The sequence below is a fragment of the Panthera pardus genome, unplaced genomic scaffold (genome assembly GCF_024362965.1).
Source record: "Panthera pardus isolate Hobbes unplaced genomic scaffold, ASM2436296v1 HiC_scaffold_22, whole genome shotgun sequence".
NCBI classification, from domain to species: domain Eukaryota; kingdom Metazoa; phylum Chordata; class Mammalia; order Carnivora; family Felidae; genus Panthera; species Panthera pardus.
The window spans coordinates 52,936,265-52,961,080 of NW_026526788.1; the positions used below are offsets into that span (position 1 = coordinate 52,936,265).

General features: G+C 43.7%; 1 protein-coding gene across 6 annotated transcripts in view; it reads right to left on the reverse strand.

Annotated features, from left to right (window-relative positions):
• Window positions 1-24,816, reverse strand: part of MYOF (myoferlin) — a 154,090-nt gene that overhangs the window by 107,439 nt on the left and 21,835 nt on the right. For all 6 annotated transcript variants that reach the window (XR_008424886.1, XM_019445110.2, XM_019445108.2 and 3 more), the window contains exons 2-5: window positions 20,843-20,898; window positions 18,025-18,116; window positions 3,478-3,586; window positions 47-134 (exon numbers count right to left, since the gene is read on the reverse strand). Coding sequence is in view for 5 of the 6 variants with exons in the window: in XM_019445110.2 (XP_019300655.2) it covers window positions 47-134; window positions 3,478-3,586; window positions 18,025-18,116; window positions 20,843-20,898 (345 nt within the window). In the remaining variant the exon portion in view is untranslated. The remainder of the gene's footprint in view (window positions 1-46; window positions 135-3,477; window positions 3,587-18,024; window positions 18,117-20,842; window positions 20,899-24,816) is intronic.

Here is a 24,816-nt window from a genome sequence, read left to right on the forward strand (position 1 = left end):
TAGATGGCCTCCGGCACAAGTTGGGACTTCAAAAGGGCCAGCTTACCTTCTATGACTGATGCACTGGTCCCACTGGGGTCATTTGGATGTGGAGCCGAAGGTGGAACATAGCCAATCACCAGGTCAATGGTGGCCTAGGTAGAAATAATTCATTGCAGACAGAATCAGTGCAGGGTAACAGACTCAAAGCAAACCAAATCAGCAGGAGCAAAAGTTCTGGATGGAATAGGCAGGGGGAAGGGAAGGTGAGAAGAGGAGAGAAAGGTCACACACTCTCCATTGTATCCTCCCTCATGTAAGCCAGGCAGGCAGGAAAGCCTGGGAAACGAATTACCTGTTACAGGTTGCCAAGTGTACCACTGCCAAGGGCCAACTCACAAACTGGAGCAAAGTTGTGACAAGCAAGCATGAACTTGAAATTAGCCTCCATCTGAGACTTGAGATGGCGTCCAGTCACAGAGGCTCATTTGAAACGGTTGAGTTATTTGTTTGCACACTGACCTCTTTATTCATTGCTGAAAATTATTGTTCTTTCTCTCTCTCTAAAAAGAACTTGAGCGCCTAACAAAAATTATATAACAATGTGATTCATAAAACAGGATAAAAGAAGGAATCGAGTCTGATTAAAGAGGAAACCAATATGCAAATCATGAAGTTCAAGATAATTGCATCTTGCATAAAATGTGACTCCAAGATGGCTAGGAGCCAAGGCAAGAAGGAGGGCAGAAAATGTGGTGTAACTTTCATTATCGGAAAGGAAGAAACATACTAGTTCCTGATAGGAAATCAAGTTATTCCCATTTTGAAAATGAGATAAAATTCTCACCTTATTTTAGGGCAGAGTTTCCTATACTTACATATTTCATGAACCTACAAAATTTCAAACAAGTTTATGCTAGGGGGAGTCGACATAGGGGTGCTAGCCTAAGCCCACAACTGCTATCTACTATTATGAGAATTTCACAAAAGAAATGAATTTTAACAGCAAAAACGAGAAAGGATAAATCTCAGAATAAAAGGAGCCTTGCAAATAAGGATGGCTGGCACACACACACACACACACACACACACCCAAGTTACCAGTTAAAACGCAGACATAATATTTATGTTCTACTGAAAATTATTCATCGTTTACCTGAAATTCAAATTGCAATGGGCATCCCATACTTTCAACTGCCACTTTTGCTACATGCGGCAAACTCCAGTGTGAGCGCATACACACGTGCATGTGCGCGCACACACACACACACACACACACTATATTGTCCTTATTTTTTCTCATCTGTCTGTTCATCAGTGAATACTCCCTCATGGATCAGCACATTGTGTGGCCAACTTAGGAACCACAGATCTGGGAGACGCTGAACAGAACAATGAATGGGGCCCTGAACAACAGTTTCATGGCAAGTAAAGAATCGTGAGAGCAGCACCTCATGGCTACCCATGCTAAGGACCCAGGCCACAACCCGAAGGCCGAATGCAAGGAGCAAGAGGGGCTCAACTGCTAAACTTAAGTAAAGAATCAAACTTTCAAAACTTAGAAGAGGGCATCGATGGCTCAACTTCTGGATCAATGATTTTCTAATAATGTCAGGATTCCCAGAAGTGCTCCCTAACGGCGGGTAGGAACTACCAGACGATAGGACTTGAAGCCCCTCATCTGCCTCACTCCACTCAATCACCACGGCACTGCCATTTCAGGCTTCTACATGTGATTTCTTCTGTGCTTAAGAAAACAAAACCCCGGGGCGCCTGGGTGGCTCAGTCGGTTGGGCGTCCGACTTCAGCTCAGGTCATGATCCCGCGGTCCGTGAGTTCGAGCCCCGAGTCAGGCTCTGTGCTGACAGCTCAGAGCCTGGAGCCTGTTTCAGATTCTGTGTCTCCCTCTCTCTCTGCTCCTCCCCCATTCATGCTCTGTCTCTCTCTGTCTCAAAAATGAATAAACGTTAAAAAAAAAAATTAAAAAGAAAACAAAACCCCAAACAGCCAGAAACATCACTGACTTGTACTATCTTTCCTAAGTATCATTTCTCTCAGCCAGGTTTTGGATAAATAGATGACAGCTGACATTCTGAATTTACGTTTTAGGATTAGAAAGATTGACAGCAAGCCCATAAGTTTTGGAGCCTAGACCAACCAAATCGATATTCTCAATGGGCTCTGAGAAGCCTCACCTATATATTCTTGCCAACAGGGATGGCCTATTTTGAAAATTTTTTAAATCTTTATTTATTTTTGAGAGAGACAGTGTGAGCAAGGGAGGGGCAGAGAAAGAGGGAGACACAGAATCAGAAGCAAGCTTCAGGCTCCAAGCTGTCAGCACAAAAGCCCAATGTGGGGCTCGAACTCACAAACCGTGAGATCATGCCTGAGCCAAAGTTAGACGCTTAACCGACTGAGCCACCCAAGTGCCCCTAAATTATTATTTTTTTAATGTTTATTTTTCAGAGACAGACAGACAGACAGACAGAGCATGAGTGAGGGAGGGACAGAGAGAGAGGGAGACACAGAATCTGAAGCAGGCTCCAGGCTCTGAGCTGTCAGCACAGAGCCCAACGTGGGGCTTGAACTCACAAAAGCAAGTTCATGACCTGAGCCAAAGTTGGAGACTTAACCGACTGAGCCACCCAGGTGCCCCAGGGATGGCCTATTTTAGTATAAAATTTTCTCCCTTTGTCCTAGCTCCCAAGCAAAATAAATTGATTGGAAAATGAAGGTGTTAGAGATTAATGGGATAAGCATGGTAGGTAGCTTTATGAGCACTTGTTAGCAAACGTGAAATCTGAGAGCTATGAGCCTTAAGTCCATTTGTTTCTTTTAAGTGTACTTGAGAAAGAGAATTCTGGACTCACATCAGATAATATCAATATGTACTCATTTAGAGGCTGTAATCAGAAAATAGCTAATATTCACATCTTGATGTTCCAAGGCAATATTAATGAAATACCTTCTACAGAGTGTTTCAAAGAGCGTCTGATACACAGAGCTATACTCACCACACAAATGTAAATAAATACTTGAGCAGATATGCACAGAGCTATACCAAGAGAGGGTGCTACCTAACTCTAGAGCATTCTGTCGAAGAAAGTCAAGTTTATCTAATCCACTAGTTCTGTGATTGCAAGTATAAACCTGTAAGTGTGTGTGTGTGTGTGTGTGTGTGTGTGTGTGTGTGGTGATCTAATATAATTTCATGCTTTTCTTTTCTTTTAATGCTTACTTATTCTGACAGAGCGAGTGAGGGAGGGGCGGAGAGAGGGGGACAGAGAGAATTCCAAGCAGGTTCCGCACTGTCAGTGCAGAGCCTGATGCGGGGCTTGATCCCACGAACCATGAGATCATGGCCTCAGCTGAAATCAAGAGGCAGACGCTTAATGGACTGAGCCACCCAGGCGTGCCTAATGTCACACTCTTCTTAATGAACTTTTGTTTACTTATCTCAGTTCAAAGCCATTCAATAAGACAGAAGGTGCTCACCCCAGTCTCTTGACCCCTTTCATTCAGCAGGGAGATGAGTTTGTATGGCAGAGATCTGTTCTGGTCGCCAATTAGGTCCTTCAGGGATACCGTGGCCGTGCCAATTAACCTGTGGGTGAAATGAGAAAGCACACAGTAACCTAAGTGAGGGACATGCTTCCATGCACTCAGCAGGCCTCCCGATTCCCTGCCTATTCACGTTATCATTAAAACCACTCACAATGAGATGAATTTGGGGGAATTTTGGCAGTAAACATCACTTTTCCACAACATGTAGTCATTTCGAGAGTCCAACTATGGTGTCTATGAAATCTGAAGTCATGAATGAGATGAGCAGTGAATGGTGACAGACAAAGATGGAATAACCCCCTCAGAATCCGAGAAGAGAGAAAAGTAGGACAAAATTCAGGCATTCCTCTGTAATGAAAATGTAAAAGGACCCATCACACATGGCCCACTGTAAAAATGCCCCCCCAAGGAGACCTTCTGCACTTGTCAATAGGTTGCCAGTTTACTGATGGGGCCAGCTTACTAACCTGCATAGTCTGGAGCAGAATTCAAAAGTTGGATATGCGCACGTCTTCCTCTTCCTGGACACTGAGGGATTCTGTTCAGCCTTTACTGCCTCCCCATCTACCTTGTAGTGCACATAACCTACTGGTACAGAAGTATGCATGTGTCCCTGCTCACCATGGTTAGGCCCCCTGAAAGCCAGGATTACTCCCTTCTGTGCTCTAACCCCAGTGCTTGGAACATACTACACTTGTTCATAGATATTTACTAAATGAAGGAAAGAATAAATAAGTCGACATACATTAAAAATGAATATGCAAGACATTTTTTTTAATTTTGTTTTTAAGGGGCGCCTGGGTGGCTCAGTCAGTTGGGCGTCTGACTTCAGCTCAGGTCATGATCTCACAGTCCGTGAGTTCGAGCCCCATGTCGGGCTCTGTGTTGACAGCTCAGAGCCTGGAGCCTGCTTCAGATTCTGTGTCTCCCTCTCTCTCTGCTCCTCCCCTGCTCATGCTCTGTCTCTTTCTGTCTCAAAAATAAATAAAAACATTTTAAAAAATTAAAAAAAATTTTTAAATGTTTTTTATTATTTATTTTTGATAAATAAAATAAAAACATTTAAAAAAATTTTTTTTAAATTATGTTTTCTATTATTTATTTTTAAGACAGAGAGAGACAGAGCATGAGCAGGGGAGGAGCAGAGAGAGAGGGAGACACAGAATCCGAAGCAGTTTCCAGGCTCTGAGCTGTCAGCAGAGCCTGATGCGGGGCTCAAACTCACGGACCGTGAGATCATGACCTGAGCTGAAGTCGGACACCCAACCGACTGAGCCACCCAGGCGCCCCTGAATCTGCAAAACATTTTTGTGGTTAGGGCACATGATCAACAAAGTTTATAAAACACGCATTCCCTGAGAGTTGGTGAATATAAAAATGTAACCTGTAGAATACAGTCTGTAAATTGGGAGTTATAGTGACAACGGGGCATGAGATTGGGGAACTGAAGAAGTTCCCTCTGAGAAATTCAATCAAAAAGCAAAGAAAGCCCAGGGGTGTGCTCTCAGTATGGATACTGAGAAAGGAAAAGAAAAACAAGAAGATTTTAAAAATGTTATTTACTTATACATAGCCTACATTTGCAGTGACTGATACTAATAAATGGCACCTATGACAGCATAAATATCATTCGCATGGAAATAGAAAACTAAGCATCAAGTCCTCAAAGTCATAGAAGAGATTCCTTACTTCAAAAAACCCAGAGTGTGGGGCACTTGGGTGACTTGGTCAGTTGAGTGTCTGACTCTTGATTTTGGTTCAGGTCATGGTCTCATAGTCATGAGACCAAGCCCCACATCGAGCTCTGCAAACAACCCAGGTGAAGAAACCATAGTTGGGCATAAAACATAACTGGGCTTTTGGGAAAAAATAATAATCTGGAGAGTTCATCTTGTGCAGAAATATTTATTGTATTTTCACATGTAGTAGTTTCTTTAAAAATTAGGAGTGAAAATTGATGTCAACATGGAAATGCCATTTTTGAACTGACAAATATCCATGTTCTCCTTCTCCACTCAGACCCCAGAAATAGAACTAGATTGTAGATCTGGAGTCTGTCACCCAACTACATACATCCACTGACTCAACAATATGAATAAATGACTTCACTTTCTGTGAATAGACATATTGCACAAGACCAGGAAACTGCCATGGCACCTGGTTTCACCTGATTTACCCCATGGCATGAAGCACTGCGTATGGTTTCTTGGAAGAATACGCTTTCTTGGACAGAACACCGCAAAAGATGCTCAACAACCATGATGGGTTCTCATCTCTTCCAATACCACAAGTAGAGTTAGTTACTGGAAATGGAAACGAAAAATTCTGCCTCCAGAGGGTCAAGAGTAAACTTTTCAGCACTTTTAGGTCAATACAGAAATTAGGGCTCTCAGTCAACACTGGAAATTGACAGAGCCTTTATAAAGTAATTTCTAGATAAGTATGTTCACTCACGAAGTTTGCTAGAATTTTTTTTTTTTTTTGTACATGAGTATAAGTTTTCTCCTTACTTGGGTTTTAATTCCCCTGACATATTGAGGAAAAGAGTCTACACATGATTCCATCTCCACCAGAAGAAACAAGGAAACCTCCCACACAAGGTGAGGGCCCTGGCAAAATCTCTTCCATATCTCCCTCAGCCCCACATAATATGAGCCTGACGAGAATTTTGTTCCAAGTTTTAAAAATAGCACAGTAAGCTGTGAGGTTGGCTAATTGAGTTTTTAAGGACAAAATGTGAAAACTCCAATTTTAAAAGTCATCTGACTGGTATTAAATGTCTAAATGAGGTACTCGCCTTGAAAGACATGGAAATACACTGGATTTTTTTTCTTACAGTTCCATGATTCATAACCTAACTGTATGATTAAAATAATAACATTGTGGGGTGCCTGGGTGGCTCAGTCGGTTAAGCGTCCGACTTCGGCTCAGGTCACGATCTCATAGTTCATGGGTTCGAGCCCCTCATCAGGCTCTGTGCTGACAGCTCAGAGCCTGGAGCCTGCTTCAGATTCTGTGTCTCCTTCTCTCTCTGCCCTTTCCGTGCTCCCACTCTGTCTCTCTCTCTCTCAAACATAAATAAACTTTTAAAAATTTTAAAAAAATAATAACATTGCACACTTGGACATGGACAGATTTGCTGTTGCTGAAACCAAGATGACCTGAAACTCTATCAGCAATAAATAATTCTTAGAAGAAAACAACGTGTAGCATGTCAGAACAATGTGGAAAGAGGGCTGGCCTGGGGTTGGACTAGAATTTATCGACCTTGGCACTACTGATATTTTGAACTGGACAGTTCTTTGTTTTGGGGGTCTGCCCTGTGCTTTGTCAGATGTTCAGCAGCATCCTTGGCCGCAACCCGCTGACAACTCTACACCTTGCCAATTGTGCCCAGGTGGGCAACATCACCCTAGGTTGAGAAGCATGGAATTAGATGATTTCTGTTCTTGCCCTAACTCGGTGTCCCAACTTCCCCCAAGCCTTGGCTAAGTCACTCAACTCTCTGAGCCCACTTCATCCATTATATTGGTAGACTGAAGTAAATCATTTCTCAGACCCTTCTCAGCTATTAAAGTCCTGCTAGGCTTGTACGTGTGATGTTGTCTACACATATCTATATAGGACACTATCTCATGTTAAATATTTATTCTCTCTTTGTTCATTGATTTAGGAAGAATATATCCTAAAGTATGTCCACGTTGGACAATCCAGAATAGTAGGCGAGGTCTCCTCCTTCCACCAATATGACCTACCATTTCACGGATCAAGCTTAAATTCACACAGAGTGTCAGGAGAAAGGTTAGGCCAATCACAGAAATGTGGAATAAGTGTACGACAGCAGGGAGTGGTGACTTGTGCTAACCAGAGGGAACAGGCTCACCTAGAACACAAATCCATCACTGGCCCTTCGTGGTCCTGAATGGTTTTACATCCTCCGTTGTGACTCAACCAATATCTGTGGCTTTCCTTCCCCCCCACCCCCCAGAGGCTTTGAGAGGGTGGTAACAGATAACAGACCAGGAATGGACTAAAATAAAAGCAGCCAATTATAAACTCAAACTTCAATTCCTTCTTTCAGAAACCCTTAGTCCCATTTCTTAAATCTGCTTTTTCATCATACAATTCTGATGCTTTTGTGTGTGTGTGTGAGGGAGGTGGTTTAAAAGAAAACTTCGCTTTCTTTTTTCTGAAGTAAAGATAGTGTGTTTAGATGAAAGCCTGGAAAGATGTTAGTCCCCCAAAATATTTTTAACAGCTAGGTTGTGTTGAAGAAAAATGCAGTTACAACTTCTAACACCTTTCCCCGTAAGTTGGAGAAAGCGCCCCCTATGGGCAAGTCTGAGCTCCGCAGGTCTCCGAGGGCCCCCGGCAGCCTGTCGTGGGCTGTTTTCTGTGACGTTGCCTGGATACAGAATACCATGAGAGGCTAGGAAATGATGGCCCAGCCTCCTACACAGAGGACAAGAACAGTGTAGTCAGGCCAGTTTCCTTTAAAGGAGGTGACACTAAGCCAAGAACCCTTTTTCTTTCATATTACTAATGCTATAAATATGCTAACATGTTACAGTGTGACAGTAATGTGGACACTTTGCCCTGGATTTTCATGGAAAAATAAGAGTCTCCTGATGGACTCCACCCAACACTAAAACAGATGGACCATGTCTCAAAAGGAAGCTTTACAGTGAAAAGAATCTCAAGGTCCTTCAGCTCTCCAGCTTTATTTGCAGAATTAATAAACTGCAGATGTATTCTGAGGGGAAGAAAAAGCCAGTCCTGCTCTAATCCCTTACAGTTCTTGAAGGTCTAGTGGTTTTGAGTTGGGTCTCCATGCGACATGGAACTAGTTCTAAGCAGCGGAACTGTAAACTAGTCAACTTAGTCATGGGAGGGCTAGTTAAGAACTTCTTTAACTTGTTAAGACAGAGTCTAGCATGTTTAAAAAAGAGAAATGGGAAATGTTCTCCCTGTTAGCACAGACACAAACCTTAACAGCCACATGCCACTGTGGTGAGTAAGGGCTTTGCTGGCTGAGTTCTTAATCATGGGAGCTCGCATATATCAAGTTGTTCTGTGCAGCAGGGGCACAGCCCACACGGATTACTGGAGGAGGGTTTACTGGAAATTCCTTCATGAAGGAAAGGAAAAATACATTGGACTCTGGAAAGTAAATCACATGTTGTACTGTTTCTGCCCCTACAGACTGCAGCACATCTCACTTCCCCTCCTCAGGGAGGGAATAACAATCCCCAGCTGGGCTGAGCACAAACACTTCTCCAAGCTGCTCCCCAGTCCCTTGTAGAAAGGGCCAGACCTGCCCACCCTTTGAAGCACTGGGCTCTCAGCCAGCTGAGCCTTGTCATTTCTACCAGGTCTGTGTGGCCTTGGTTCCTTGGCTGGGCAGCATCACCCATCCCCACACTTCTCCTTCCCCCAGGACCAGTATCCGGCAAGCTCTTTCCTGGCTCCACCCCCACCCCCACCCCCAGCTAAACCCAAAGGTGGGAGAGCCAGGCCTACACTTTCCTTATGACCAGATTTGGCGGGGAGGGGGCGAGGGGAGGAGCTGGGGCAGCCATGACAGCAAATCCTATCCCAGGAAGCCCTGTGTAAGCAAAAACTCCCTCAAAGGACACAATCTGGGTCTCCCATCCACTTCATCAGTGGGGAACCTTCCTGAGTCTCCCAACTGGCCCACGCTGGCCCTTTGGATTAGCTCATAAACTGTTTCTGAGATTGTATTTCCCCAGACCTCCCTGCAGCAGAATCGCTAGGGCAGTTACAGATTCCCAGGACCCTGAGTCACACTTTTTCTTTAGTTAATTCTTATACCCAGGAAGTCTGAGAAACAATGGCCTAAAGAAGTGATTCTCAGTGGCAGCAGGGCAAAAGTAGAGGGATGGGGGGCGGGGGGGGAGGGGGGAGGTAGGAAAGACAGCTGGCAAAGCTAGATTTGGAGACAGGGAGACATGTGCAGTTTTTAAAAGCACATTCAATATGATAACACGGTTCACATTTGAGAAATGAGCATAGAAATCCAATTATTTAATAGAACAAAGTAGTAAGCAAAACTCAACTAAAACCACTCGGCAAGCCTCGTTATCTGTATCTTTCCTGTGACCTCTCCTCCTTACTCGGCACCAAGATTGTCAGAAAGCCTTGGGGCCTTTGTCCGGTTCATCAAATGTGGAAACACTGGCCCAAACTGTGGTTCCCAAATTTGGCTGTGTACCAGCCCCTCTAGGGTAAGGCAGTGCTCTGTACTTCTAGCAAACTCCATTCCTGGGTTTCAGAATCACTCACCTAGTCTAGAGGCTGTGGCAGGTTTGGCAGGATTCAGGGCCAGCAACAACTCCCTTTTTTCCAGTCCCTCCCAACCCCACTGCCCTGAGGCCGATGGCGTCACTTTAACAAGGGAAGGAGCTGAGTAGAAGCCCAGGCCTCTGCACCTAGTGCAGGTGAGGCACCTAGGCCAGAGTCAGTCACCCTGTGGCTACAAGGAGCAGGCAAACTAGCCTAATGCCTGACATGCAGGCAATGCTCAATAATTATTTCTAGAATAAGTGACTATAACCTGTAACCTGACCAATTCTCCTGTTCATTCAGTCCTCAAGGGTCTGAATCTGTGGTTGTCTGCTTGTACAGTTTAGGGCAACTCCCAGGCTCTGGCTCTGTCCCTGGTCCATTGGAATCAAGGTAGTAGTTTTCTGTTACTCATTCATTCATTCTTTCATTCATTCATCAAGAACTTGGACCTAACAAGGAAAGGGAGACAGAATAACAGTGATTAAGAATTTGGAGCTAGGCAAGGCTGACTAATTTCGGACTCATCCTTGTACTAGAGGCCAGGTACAGGTTGTTTTACTTCTCTGAGCCTCAGTTTCCTCATCTGTAAAATGGGGATTATGACAGCTACTACCTAACAGTATTGTAAGGATCAAAAGGATGATGTGATAAGTGCTTAACAGTTACTTTTTATTATTTCAGACACTACTCTAGAAAAAGGAATCAAAAGAAAGCATGTGACCCCAGGCCAGTACTGGCAGAGAAAGCTGGTCTGAACTCATGCACAGTCTAAATCACAGGAAGGTGGGATATCTATGCAAGGATATGGGTAGGTACCCACTTCCATTTCTGTGCAATCAATTGTGCAAAGTTCTTAAAACCAGTCCTTTCTCTTACGTACATGAAACAACTCCCTCCCCAACGTCAATGCTGTATATACCAAAAGTCTGCTTGGAAAATCATTTTTTATTTTCAGGGTTAGACCAGAAGCAAACTTCAGCTATAGCTGAATTCTCATAAAATCCAATTAGTGGAAACTGAATAAAGGTTTTAAAGGTCTCATAAAATATTTCATTATAAAATTTTTTTGAATGTTCATTTATTTTTGAGACAGACAGAGACAGAGCTTGAGCGGGAGAGGGGCAGAGAGAGAGAGGGAGACACAGAATCCGCAGCAGGCTCCAGGCTCTGAGCTGTCAGCACAGAACCTGATGTGGGGCTCGAACCCACGAGCTGTGAGATCATGACCTGAGCTGAAGTTGGACGCTCAACCGACTGAGCCACCCAGGCACCCCCATACTTTTAATACTTTTATGTCTCCTAGTGACAAGACTTCCTGCTGACATTGCCACATGTAATCATGGCCATGGGATTTATTGAAGTGGCCCAGCTGTGGTTGGTCAGGAGGGATGGACAGCCCACGGGTTGAGGCAGGCTTTCTTTCCTTTTTTTTTTTTTTAAAGTTTATTTATTTTGAGAGAGAGAGAGAGAGAGAGAGAGAGAGAGAGAGAATGCAAGGGAGCAAGCAGGGGAGGGGCAGAGAGAGAGAGGGAGAGAGAGAGAGAGAATCCCAAGCAGGCTCCATGCTGTCAGCACAGAGCCCTTGTGTTCCATCACACAGTGAGATCATGACCTGAGGCAAAATCAAGAGTGAGTCAGATGCTTAACCTTAACCGACTGAGCCACCCAGGTGCCCCAAGGCTTTCTGATTGGAGTAGCTTCTCAGGCTGTGTAGACATCTAAACCAGAGGCCAGTGTTACTGTGGAACAGGATTCTCAGTTCAGTTCTTTTTAGTTCCATATTTTCAGTGGCGTGGCAAAAGTATGAAAAGATCACAATTGGTTTGGGCTGGCTGGGTCTGGGTATTGGAAAAGCTGAACCCCAGCGTTTTGGGGAGGCCAGTGAAGTAGGTGCCACAGTCCTGCTGATGTCTGTCAACATCTCATGAGTGAGTAAAGGTGGGCCAAAGCTTTGGAGAAAGACGCCCAGAGAGACTGAAAGAGAAAGGCATTTCATAATGACAAGAGCTATAATTATCTTCTAATTGCACTTGGAGGACCATCTCTTAGGAGAGGAAGCTTTACAACTTGTAAGTCATTTGCAAGGTTATTGGACTACCTTCAGCGATGTATCAATTAATGTATTCATCTGACAAATAATTGCTAATGCTTATGTGTGTCCGACACTGCTCCGGGCACTGGGAGTACTCCATGCCTTTCATGGGGCTTACATCTGAGTGGACGGAATGTGCAGTGTATCAGATGGTGTTTAGTGTGATGAAGAAGACTGAAGGGGAAGAGAGGAGAAAATGACAAGATGAGAGAGAGAGGCAGAGTGTGTGTGTATGTGTACGTGTGTATAAATATTTGTGTGCTGGTTTAGGTAGGGTTTTTGTTTAAAGGTTTGTTTTCGGGTCTGTTTTATAATGAAATATCTTAGGGGCAGCTGGGTGGCTCAGTCAGTTGGGCGTCCGACTTCGGCTCAGGTCATGATCTCACCGTCCGTGGGTTCGAGCCCCGCATCGGGCTCTGTGCTGACAGCTTGGAGCCTGGAGCCTGCTTTGGATTCTGTGTCTCCCTCTCTCTCTGCCCCTAACCCACTCGCATTCTGTCTCTGTCTCTCTCAAAAATAAATAAACATTAAAAAAAATTTTTTTAAGTATTAAAAGTATGAGGACAAGGTCTTTTGTATATGAGGGAATGAAAATTTCTCATAAGCCTTACCATACTGCTTCACCATATTAATTTCATTCCAAACTACAGTATCTGTTTTTATTAATAAAAAACAAAAAACAAAAAACAAAACAAAAAAAACACCCCACAAACCTTTGTTCAGGGAGTTTGTATATTTCACAATCCAAACTTGTCTTTTTTTTTTTTTTTTCTAAATTCTGTAGCCCCTACTACCACTCTGTGTGTGTGTGTGTGTGTGTGTGTGTGTGTGTAGCTCCAGACTCCCACATGCACCTCCCCAACTCTGGGAGACAACTGGGACTTGCCTCATTTCTCTCTCCCTGAACTGCAGCCTGGAATGCTCTCCAGGCATTAAGTTGGGCACTCAAAGGGCTCATTTCATTTATGTCCTCTTTCTTGGGGTCATTATCCAGTCCAGTATCTGAAACCATGGTTACATATGTTTTATCTATTTTTTTGGTGTATCAGGTGAGTATGTAGATCTGGTCCCTGTTATGTTATCTTAGCACGAGCAGAACTTCCAAACTATGGTCACTTTAAGGATAAGACTTCTGAGGCCCAGAGGGGTTAAGTCACTTGGCCGAGGTCATCAGTAGTCACCAGTAGAGCGGAGTCTCAAAGCAGCCTCTGTCTGGCTCCCAAATCTCAGCTTTTATGCACTATGAGTTGCTACCTTCCTGTGAATTCAGGAGTAAGCTCCACGTCTCTCTACAAAAAGGCATGAGCTTTGGGACTGGCGTTTGTTTCCCTTGTGACTTGATCCCTTTGTGTTCTGACTCCTTTGCAGCTTAAACCCAAGTTGGAACCAGAGAGCTGTACAGAGAGCTGGGTTGGACAGATTCCACATCAATGGCTCGTTACTAGTGGGCTAACTGTCCAATGCAAGGTGCTTTAGATACTATTCGTGTATTAGTATCGTGAACTTACTTGCTCATTCATCCAACAAACACTTACTGAGAGCTTATTATGTGCTAGGCACTATGCTAAGCGCTGGTGTTACAGTGGTGAACCAGACAGGTGTGGAGCTTACTGTCTAGTAGGGGAAGGCCGCGTGAATAACAAAACAGATATGGACGTGTCAGATGGTGGTGAGCGCTGAGCTAGGCAAAGCAGGAATGCGGGCCAGCACATATTTTTGAGTACTTATCTAAAACCCAACATAAATGTCCACACACCCAGCTGGGCTCCCTCCACCATTCCCACACCCACACAAGCTTGCTAGTAAGCAGGGCTCTGAGGAAATGAAGCAGGGCAGTGAGATGGAAAGCAACGGTAGGCGCTGCTCTAGATTGGAGGGTCTGAGATGCTGAGGCCGAATGACAAGATTTCACATCTACTGCAGTTAGAAGGAAAGAGTATTCCATGCAGAGTGAACAGCAAATTCAAAAGCCTGAAATGGTAACTCTTTTTCCTCCTTGGCATGCGTGCATGTACACACACACACACACACACACACACGCGCATACACACACACACACATCTGAAAACCTGTAAACACCTTTCATTCCTACATTTCCAGGCTCCTGAAGCCGATTCTTCTTTAGGAACTCAGGTGAAGCGACAGCAGGGCCAGGATGCCAAGGGATCAGGGTCCCAGCCTCAAATCTCATCTCCACCACTCAAGGTTACTGTGAAGAGCACATGAGATGAGATATGCTCTCCAAATTTCTTGTGTCCACTGTAGAATATGAGCATCAGTGACTTACTAATCAATAGTATAAAATTGCCTGCTTAAAAGTGTTACATAGGGAGGGACTGCCAATACTCTGGTAATGACTGTCCTTCATTTTTTTTTTTTTTTTTTTTTGCAAAATTAGAAAGAAAAATTACATCCATTCTGGACAAAAGTTAATCAATAATTGCATCCACATTTTGGTTCCTGCAGGTGGTTCACGGTTTTCAGTATAATGTGAAAGTCCAGAACACAGGCCTGGACATAAATGCTCACTCTGACACATGACTGCTGTGTGACCTTGAGCAGATTACCAAGCCTCTCTGGGGAAAAAGAGGGTGTCTGTGAGGATTAAGTAGCATAGTGCACTCAAAGGGCTTGGCATAGCCCTTGGCACTCCCTAAGATTTCACTAAGCTACAGCGGTATTGGCTGTCTGCAGAGGGAACTCCAATTTTTCAGCGGCTGGGAAAATCCTTCCACTCTGACATTTCGGCTAAAAATAATTTCATTTTCATCACGTGATCAAGAGGCATTTCTGGCTCTTCTCTCACCCTCATTCAGCCTGGATGGCTGGCTGGATGACTATGGAGGTGGGGGGGCGGGGGGAAGAACAGAGTCTGCACTGAACAGCCCAGCCGGCTCCCAGTGCCTGAGGAGGGATGTTGCTGACGCACCAGCGCTATGCTTGCATGACCTGGACCCTGCAGTCTGCTGTGGGTGTGGGCACAGTGCACAGGCAAACCTAGGCAGTCCAGTGCTGTTTGTTTCCAGGCCCCAGGCAGCAGATGCAAAGTGAGAGCCCTGTTTGCACAACCCGTTTCCATGGCAACAGGAATGTCAACAGGCAAGGGATTCCTTAAGCTGGTAGAAAAATCCTCTGCCCCCACCCTGCACATCCAAGTGAAAGAAAGTTCCCACACTGAGCAGTGAGCAGATCCCCGAACGCCAAATTTTTAGTAAAAAAGCCAAGAAAAAAATCTGGGACCAAAGTACACAAATAGTTTGGACAAACATACAGCTTATTCCCAGATGGGTTTAATTTTTTTTTTTTTTCTCTAGTGTACTTACGGGCAAATTTGACCAAGGTGTATGCATTGTTTAGTTGGTGACAGCAAGGTCAAAGTTCACAATTCCTGGCTGATGGTGGAGAAGCATGAAGCTTAGCACAGTAAGCTAAGTAAGCATTATCATTCGCACTGTTCATTCCAAAGCAGACTCGGGGTCGGCTTTCACTGGAGGATGGTCAACAACTATGCAGCGAAATTTGTAGGACACACAACTAATCTCCCAATTAAAAAGACCTTCCCGGCAATTCCTATCAAAATAACACGAGCATTCTTCACAGAGCTAGAACAAACAATCCTAAAATTTGTATGGAATCAGAAAAGACCCTGAATAGCCAAAGCAATCTCGAAAAAGAAAACCAAAGCTGGAGGCATCACAATTCCAGACTTCAAGCTGTATTACAAAGCTGTAATCATCAAGACAGTATGGTACTGGCACAAAAACAGACACTCAGATCAGTCCAAGTAGTAGGACCAGAACCTGCAAAGTATATTTATGTAGCTTAAGAAAAAAATGCATCAGTCATAAGGGGCATTGGTCAGCAACTGAACACGAAAAAAAGGATCTCATCAAAGGTGAACATGTATAGTACCTATCAAAGCAATGTCCAGGGGGTAAATGTCTGTCCAGGATCTCTTAGCCTGACACCATTAAGTAGAAGACTCCAGTCATTAGGGTGACTATCTAATTTACCATCCAAACCAAGTCACTGTTGACAGCAAAAGAGGTGTTATTAACCCTTGTGCTAGGACAATAAACCAGGACTGTTCCAAGCAAGTCAGGACATAAGGTCACTGCACTTCAACTAATTCTTTCTGGTTTATGCCTCTCATTACAGCCTTCTACTTATACCAAATGTGCTTAAGGCTAAGGTATTCATTTTTTTTCAACGTTTTTTATTTATTGTTGGGACAGAGAGACACAGAGCATGAACGGGGGAGGGTCAGAGAGAGAGGGAGACACAGAATCGGAAACAGGCTCCAGGCTCCGAGCCATCAGCCCAGAGCCTGACGCGGGGCTCGAACTCACGGACCGCGAGATCGTGACCTGGCTGAAGTCGGACGCTTAACCGACTGCGCCACCCAGGCGCCCCTAAGGTATTCATTTTTATTATTTTTTAAATTTTATTTTATTTTAAGTTTATTTTGAGAGAGAGATTGAGTGCATGGGAGCGAGTGCGAGTAGGGGAGGGGCAGAGAGACAGAGAGAGGGAGAGAGAGAATCCCAAGCAGGCTCCATGCCGTCAGCACAGAGCCTAATGCAGGGCTCAATCCCACAAACCATGAGATAATGACCTGAGCCAAAACTAAAAGTTGGACACTTAGCCGACTGAGCCACCTAGGCACCCCTAAGACATATTTTTAAATGTATTGACATTTCTAAAAACTTGGATGCTTCTTACAATTGATAAGGGCATTTAATACCAGGCTCCTTCCCCACCCCAAACCTGTTATTAATTTAATAATACGTCTATGGTCAATGATATCTTATAATCAAGGATACAGAGTAATTTGGCTTTCCATGCAGGATGACACAAAGGAGAATTCATTAATCAGAGAATGTCCTCCCACCACGCATTTATTTCCACTGGAAAATAACACGTAAATAACTTGGTTTTAAGCACTGGTTTCTTGTAAGCTTGGTTAGTTTGAATTGGTAACCTAAGACTGGTTTCTGAGTCTGTAAGGCCAAAGTCCAGATCAAGGGCTGGGGCGAATTTACTGAGGTCATTCTGTCCCATACAGACCTGTTTTAGAAATCCCCAAGCTTTAGTCAGGGGACAACCCTCAGTCCCACCATGGGCACCGTCGTGACCCTTCCCATTTGAAACTAGTAAAGGCGACAGGAATCTGACTTAGATCTGTTGAGTTTAAAAGGCCAGTAAGACATTAAAATGAAAGTGGGGCTGCAAGGAGAACTTGAATGGTCACACATAAGTGGAAGAAGAAATGATTTTGCTTGTGTTTAATATAGCTACCGTTCAGATAAACCACCCGGGGTAGGAAGTGACTAAGTACAGTCAACAAAGATGTTTTAGGAATGTAAATAGATTTCACAACAAGTGCCAAATTGGATACAGTAATGGTGGCTTAGTGTTTGCAGCCTCTTAGGAATACAGTAGTTCCCCCTTTATGCATTAGGATATGTGCCAAGACCCCTGGTGGATGCCCAAAACCGCAGATAGTACCAAACCCTACATACGTACATACATACCTATGATAAAGTTTAATTTATAAACTAGACATAGTAAGAAATTAACAACAACTAATAATAAAATAGAATAATTATAACAACATACTGAATGAGTTATGTGAATATGGTTTCTCTCCCTCTCTAAATATATTGTACTGTACTCACCCTTTTATGCATGATGATGTGAAATGATAAAATGCCTAAGTGATGAGATGAAGTGAGGTGAATGATGTAGGCACAGCGACGTAGCGTTAGGCTACTATTGACCTTCTGACACTATTTCAGAAGAAGGATCATCTGCTTCTGCACCTCAGTTGACCATGGATAACAGAAACCACAGGTAAGAGGGGACTACTATACAGAAGTTTGGGAAAAGCAATGTGATCATTAATCACATCTGATATTGGCTCAGAAAGTTGTGTGCATGGGGGGTGGGGGGAGGACATGGAACTGAAGCACGATTATATTGCAAATATCATAAAATGTTATTAACGATACGTTCCTTCAACAAAATAAACAATGGTAATGTAATACGTAAAATGAGAAAAATAGTTGAAATCAACTTACTTATTTTGTCCAATCGTCTCAAAATCTTTTACAACAATTGTAAGGGAAGATGAAGAGTCGAGTGGTATACCCCTCAAGTCAAACTCCAAAATCTGTCCATGGAAAGGTTATAAAAACAGAAAAGTTGTTTAAAAGGGTCAGGAAGTATAGTATAATAAGACATACAGACACTAAATCACTAAATGTCATTATCTTAACCAATGTCAGTCTTGTGAATCATCAATTCTATAGTGAGTAGAAGTGACCAAATTCCAAACCTGGAGGCTGCTGAAAGCTGTGGGAAGGCAAACCAGACAGCCTCAGAGGACCTGGGGGTGACCTCTGGCTTCCCATTTTCTAGGCTCTGTGACTATGGGCAAGTCATCAAACCCATCTCAGAGTCAGAGAATTTACCACAATTGGTTACAAAAATAAAATAAAATGAAAATGCTTTCTTCATTGATTGTTTTTAAGTTATTTGCTTTTCCTAGTCATATTATTATCAAAGAGATAGATAATCTAAAAAAACATTTTCTAAAATGCATCAGCCTTTTATTTTAGGCTTGATTAGTCTGCACCACCATGATTAGTCTGCAATCAGATGAGACTTTCATCTTAAGGCAATAAATTGCTGTCTAATGGCAAACACAAAAAAATATTTTAACATAACACCGCTGATGTTTTTGATTGATCGTGTAACATATGAATTAAATAAAGCAGAGCCTACTGAAGATTTGATTCTCCTTGTACTGGGTTTGGAGTGGGTGGTGAATGTGTCAGAGCTCATATTAGAATCCTAACCCTAATAGGTTTGGGGTTAGCATTTCATTTGAGTTAGATTTCCGTGATAAAACTAGAGTTGGGAAGTTTACTTGATAAATACAATTGCAATTAGAAAAATATACATGTTAGTTTGGGAGCCTGGGTGGCTCAGTCGGTTGAGCGTCCAACTTTGGCTCAGGTCATGATCTCACGGTGTGTGAGTTCGAGCCCCACGTCGGGCTCTGTGCTGACAGCTCGGAGCCTGGAGCCTGCTTCAGATCCTGTGTCTCCCTTTCTCTCTATCCCTCCCCTGCTCACACTCTTTCTCTCTCTCAAAAATAAACAAATAAACATTTAAAAAAAAATACATGTTAGAAACAAAACGGGGTGAGACGGATGATACCCTGCAGAGGATGTCTGCTCACGTGACCATTTCCACCTCTGCCATCAGCTACATGGATTGACCAGATATAAAGAAGCATGTGAGAATTACTCAAAACTGGAAGCACTACATGCATACATAATGTACTTTCAATTTGTTTTATTCTTGGAGATCTGTGTGAGGTGCTAGGATCCACACACAGCATCCACCAGGACCAACCAGACTGGCCTCTTGCTTTCACGGACCTGGTAGTCCAGCTGGCTGGGTTCTGGGTTCCAGTGAAACTGCAGAGAAGAAGAACTGCCTTTCAACTTTCTGCTTCTCAGAAAGGCATTAAAAATACAGTTCATCTTCACCTCATTCAATGAAAAGGTATGGATTTATTTTAGTTTCGGGACTAGGAGAGGAGGGGAATTTACAGTTAGTGGAGGAGAAGTCTTCACAGCCTGGTGACTTAGTGACAATAACAAAGACATTTATCACTACGCTTATCCAGGAAAGTTTGACCAGCTTTTGGGAAAAACAATGGGGCTGATGATCATCTTTTAAAAAATTAGTCAGCATAGGAAAATCTACTCAGTGGAAAGAATGAAAACTTTCACATATCTATAAACCTATTCAACACTGAACTGCTTATAAAATAGATACAAAGTCAACACTGGGGGAAGTAAATATATTATAGCCCTTCCATAGAATGTTGCATAGTGTTGGGGCGCCTGGGTGGCTCAGTCGGTTAAGCATCCGACTTCAGCTCAGGTCACGATCTCACGGTCCGTGAGTTCGAGCCCCGCGTCAGGCTCTGGGCTGATGGCTCAGAGCCTGGAGCCTGCTTCAGATTCTGTGTCTCCTTCTCTCTCTGCCCCTCCCCCATTCATGCTCTGTCTCTCTCTGTCTCAAAAATAAATAAAAACGTTAAAAAAAAATTAAAAAAAAAAAAGAATGTTGCCTAGTGTTAAAGATACTTCTGAATGGAATGATACGGTATATGCTTAGGATATAATAGTAAGAAAAAAATAGGAGAGGAAGCTGTATCTGCTATATGTCAAGACATCATATTTTATTAATTTATTTATAAATAATAATTACTTATACATTACAATATACTTATTCAATAAACATTTATTGCTATATCCCAAATGTTAACAGTAATTGCTTCTGGATAGTGGGTCCAAAGGTAAATTTTTTTGTTTATCTAAAGCTTTCAAAATGTCTACATTAAGGATATTCTACTTTATCAGCATAAAACACAGTAAATGTCATTAGTCAGACACACAGTGTCATGTAATGTACTCTTGGTTAGTCACGTGCAGATACATTTTTAAATATGGAGCTTTCCCTCCGCGACTCTGGAGATGATCTAAGCCCACCCCTTGCTCTACAGATGTGCCCCAGATGTGTAACATAACTGGACCGAGGTCACACAGCAAGCTCAAAGCTGCTCCCGGCTAGAACATAAGTTTCCTACTCCCTTTCCAGACTTCGCTTACACCACTACTATATAGGAGATGTCATTGTGGTATGTCCCCTTGAACTGTTCTGCTATCTCTATGGCCACAAAGAGAGATAGAGTGGTGGGGGATGCAATGTGGAGATTCTTCTTTCAAAGGGAAAAGCTAACCTTTGACCGAAGATAGGACAATCAGATGTGGCTTATCCACTGAAACAATGTTAAAAAAAAAAAAAAAATGAAGTTACCTCATTCCATACAGGGTTGAGTTCATTGTCAACTTTCTTTGTTTTCTTTTTCTCATCTGCAAATAAAAAATAAGAAATATCAATTAATTAGAAATATTTCTAGAACTTGTCCATTCATTCGTCCATTCAAAGAGCATTCCCTTGAGGGCGAACCGTGTGCTTGCATTTCCCCATTCATCAGCCTAGAGTGAGGACGACAAGAGTCAAGGTTCTCCAAACTGAATGGCATTTTTTGACCTAAAACATTTCTCCCACCCCAGGTCTACGAGATGTTGGGGAATGAAGGACTCATAATCATGGAAATGCTATGATCCCCTGAATCTCCCTCACCAGTTCCTATAGACCAAGGTTACCCAGGGCCTCTGTGTCTCCAGTGTGTTGCAGAAAGAAGCCAACAAAGCTAACCTTTGCCAAAAGGTGTCACCATTTTATAGATGTGGCTACTGAGACTCAAAGGAACTGAGAAATGTGTCTGAGCTAATACATGGCACTGGTTCTTATATAACCTGCAATTTCCTCTCTGACACCCATGCTGCCTCTGCATGTGATAAGACCCCACAGCTTAAAGACTGAGCTGGACTCCCTCCCATAGGCCTCGGCACAAGGTAATTAGTAGATGAACACTTTCTATGACCTGCAAAGAATGTAAGGTTTCCTTTACAACAGGCTCACCTTTTCTGAAGACACGGGTTTTCTCTCTGAGTGTCTGAGACCTTCCTGTGTGAATAAATGTTCCTCCAGCTAGTGTTCAAAGTTTCCTTAGAGAAGTCCAAAGCACAGAGAGGCGTCTGTTGGATCTCTAAGTCCCCAAATACTCATCAAAATAAAAGCTAGTGTTTGAGTACCGAATGTTTTGGAGGCATGAGCTATCCGTTTTCAGGGGGAGAAAAATAAAACAAGTTCTCTTCTTGTGTGAATTCTTTACCATCATATAGAACATTCATCACGCTTCTGACACCAGATGTATGGTGGGGCGTTCCCCAGCCAAGAAATTTTCTGTGACACCAGCTAGGTGTTTTACAATTTAACTCAATGATGATACTATGTACCTGGAGATAGCGTCCTGCAGGTTAAGGGCTCAGAGGACAATAGCAAGTCCACGCTGTCACCTGTGCTTCTGACCTAGCAGGCTATAAATCTGAGGTTCCTATAACCCCCATACTGGGTTCAATTAACTGGCTCGAGCAGCTCACAGAACTCAGGAAAACATTTATGTTTACTAGTTTACTAAAGGATAGGACAGAGGGTACAGATGAACAGCCAGATGACGAGATACATAAGATAAGGTCTGGGAATGTCCTGTGTACAGGAGCTTCTGTCCCCATGGAGCTGGAGTACCTCAACCTCCCGGTACATGGATGTGCTCATCACACACCTGGAACCCCATACTTCTGGGATTTTTGATGGAGGCTTCCTCACATAGGCAAGATCAAGTATTAACTCTATTTCCAGTCTCTTTCTCCAGTCTAGAGAAGCCAGGAGGAGGTGGGGGCAGAGCCAAAAATGCCAAGCTTCTTATCACGGCTTGGTCTTCCTGGTGATCAGTTCCCATCCAGGAGCCACCCAGGAGCCCACCCAGAGTGATCTCATTAGAACAAAAGATGCTCCTACTCTTCTCACTTAAGAATTTATAAGGGTTTTAGTTCAGTGCCAGAAAGTGGTGGGGGAAAGGAGCAGAGACCAACATACATATTTTTTTCTCATCTCGTATCATCTAACCTCTTAAAAAACCCCAGGAGATATGTATAATAATTTTCATCCCCCTTTTGGAGCTAAGGAAACCGAGAAGTTAAGTGGCATATTCAAAGTCCCAGTTGGTAAGTGGCAGGGATAGCAGCCTCACATTGGTGGCCACACTGGGAACCACTTCCCAGTTACCCCTCTGCTGCTATGGAACGTAGGAGGTAGTGGGTTCCGTTCAGCTGAGTGTCATGTTGTGAAGGGTCCCAGCAGATGCCAGTTGTGGGACTAACCACCTCATTCTTCCAAGACCTCAGCATAGACAAAGCATGAATCATCACCCTTACTCTGCTAAGCATTAACTTTTCCACTTGAGCAGCATCCAGAGCCCAACTGGCTTCCCTTTTTAAACTTCAGCATGACCCTGCTCATAGGCTCATGCTGGGGCCTGTACTGATGTGTTCTAACTGTGGTCTCTATGTGGCCTACAGAGCGCCTCCCTGCATATGACTCTGATATCACCTAGAAGCTGTCCTGTCCCTCCCACATTTCCCTACTGACCCCACCTACCCCTCCCATCATCTGATGAAAAGCCTCCCAATTTTCCTCTCTGGTTGCCAGACAAGCAAGTACTTTTGAGAGTAAGACGGGCCAGGCAAAGTTTAAACTGACAGAACGGGACACATGGCTTCTTTGCACAATTGGAGCAGCCTGTTCTATATAACCATCTACAGGTGCCAGAAATTACATTCCTTTGTTTTTTTTTTTAATGTTTTTTTATTTATTTACTTTTGAGAGACAGAGAGAAAGCACAAGGGTGGGGAGGACAGAGAGTGACAGGGATACACAGAATCTGAAACGGCCAGCCTGATGCGGGGCTCGAACTCACGGACCATGAGATCGTGACCTGAGCCGAAGTTCAACACTTAACCAACTGAGCCACCCAGGCGCCCCGGAAGTACATTCTACTACAGTGTCTCTAAGTCGTTCCGATAGCCCTGCAAGGGTAACATTCTCATCCCCTTTTTGTAGACAAATAATTGAGAGAAGCTGGTTAACTTGTCTAAGGTCACACAGCAAATAAAAAAAGAGAGTCAGAAACAACCTACGTCTCCTTGGCTCCAAAACCCGAGTGTGTGTTCACTATCACACCACAGTGTCTCAATGGAAGCTGTCAGAAACACTGGATAAAGAAAATGCATGAATATCATATGAGTGACGGGCTTGACGTCCTGAGCAGTGGCCACAGGAAAGTCCAAGGTCAGACTTCAGAGTATCCTGAGACTCTCTAAGACTATTTGCTCCAACACGCAAAATGTGACATCTGTGAGTTTTTCTGGGGAGACAGTTTATTCCCTCATCAGATTCTCAAATGAGTTCATGACCTTCACCAAAGTTAAAAATTCCTGACTTCGACAAGCATGAAATGGTACCATTAATATCCCTCCAGCTCACCACCACGCTTGCTGCCATAACCAGGCCTGGCGGGTGGAGAACTGAGTCAGGAAAGAGTGACTCTGGACCCTGGGACCACAGCAGATCTTCAAGATAAAAGATGGACAATTTTAAGAGGCCATAGCAGAGTAAGTAAAGCAAGGAGAAAGCAGCAAATCATTTATAGAAATTGGGTACGGGGGCTTGAGGCAGAATGTGGGTCCCTGATGGATGGTATTGAAGGAAAATCTCAGTCTCCAAGTCCCAAGATTCCAGGCAGGGAGCTAAAGCAAGGACAAGGGCTCCAGAGAGGCTGTGGAAAGAGCCAGTACTTGTCCAGTTGAGCTGAATCCCAAGCCTGGTTACTGGCCTGGGAATCAGCATACAAGAAGAAATGCTGCACTGGGAGATTTTGGTGCTGAGCCTGGTACTGATCTCCCTCCCCTTCCCCACAGGGGCAGGACTGTCCCAAAGTCAGCAGTTGGGGGGCGTGAAAAAGGGAGTGCCACTCGCTCATTCATTCATCTTCCAACATTTATTAAGCACCTGCTGTGTGCCAGGAACTGGGGAAACAGAAGAGTACAAGATAGTTCTTGGTCTTAAAACGTTCCACAAAAGGAGGTCATGGCCTATAGCATAGAAGACCCAAATTAATCTTGATGACTATTTTCAGCACACAGCAAAAAAGCCCACCATGCTCTTGTCCGCTTCATTCTCAGGTTGGAGCTTCCTGCTGCCAGAGGGGGATAATGGGAATAAAGCCTGCCCAGGTCAGGCAAAGGGAGCTCGTAGCCCAGCCCATGGAAAGGGTCCACTAAGTGAGTTCTTCCACCAGCAGTAAAGCATTTCCTCATTCTTCT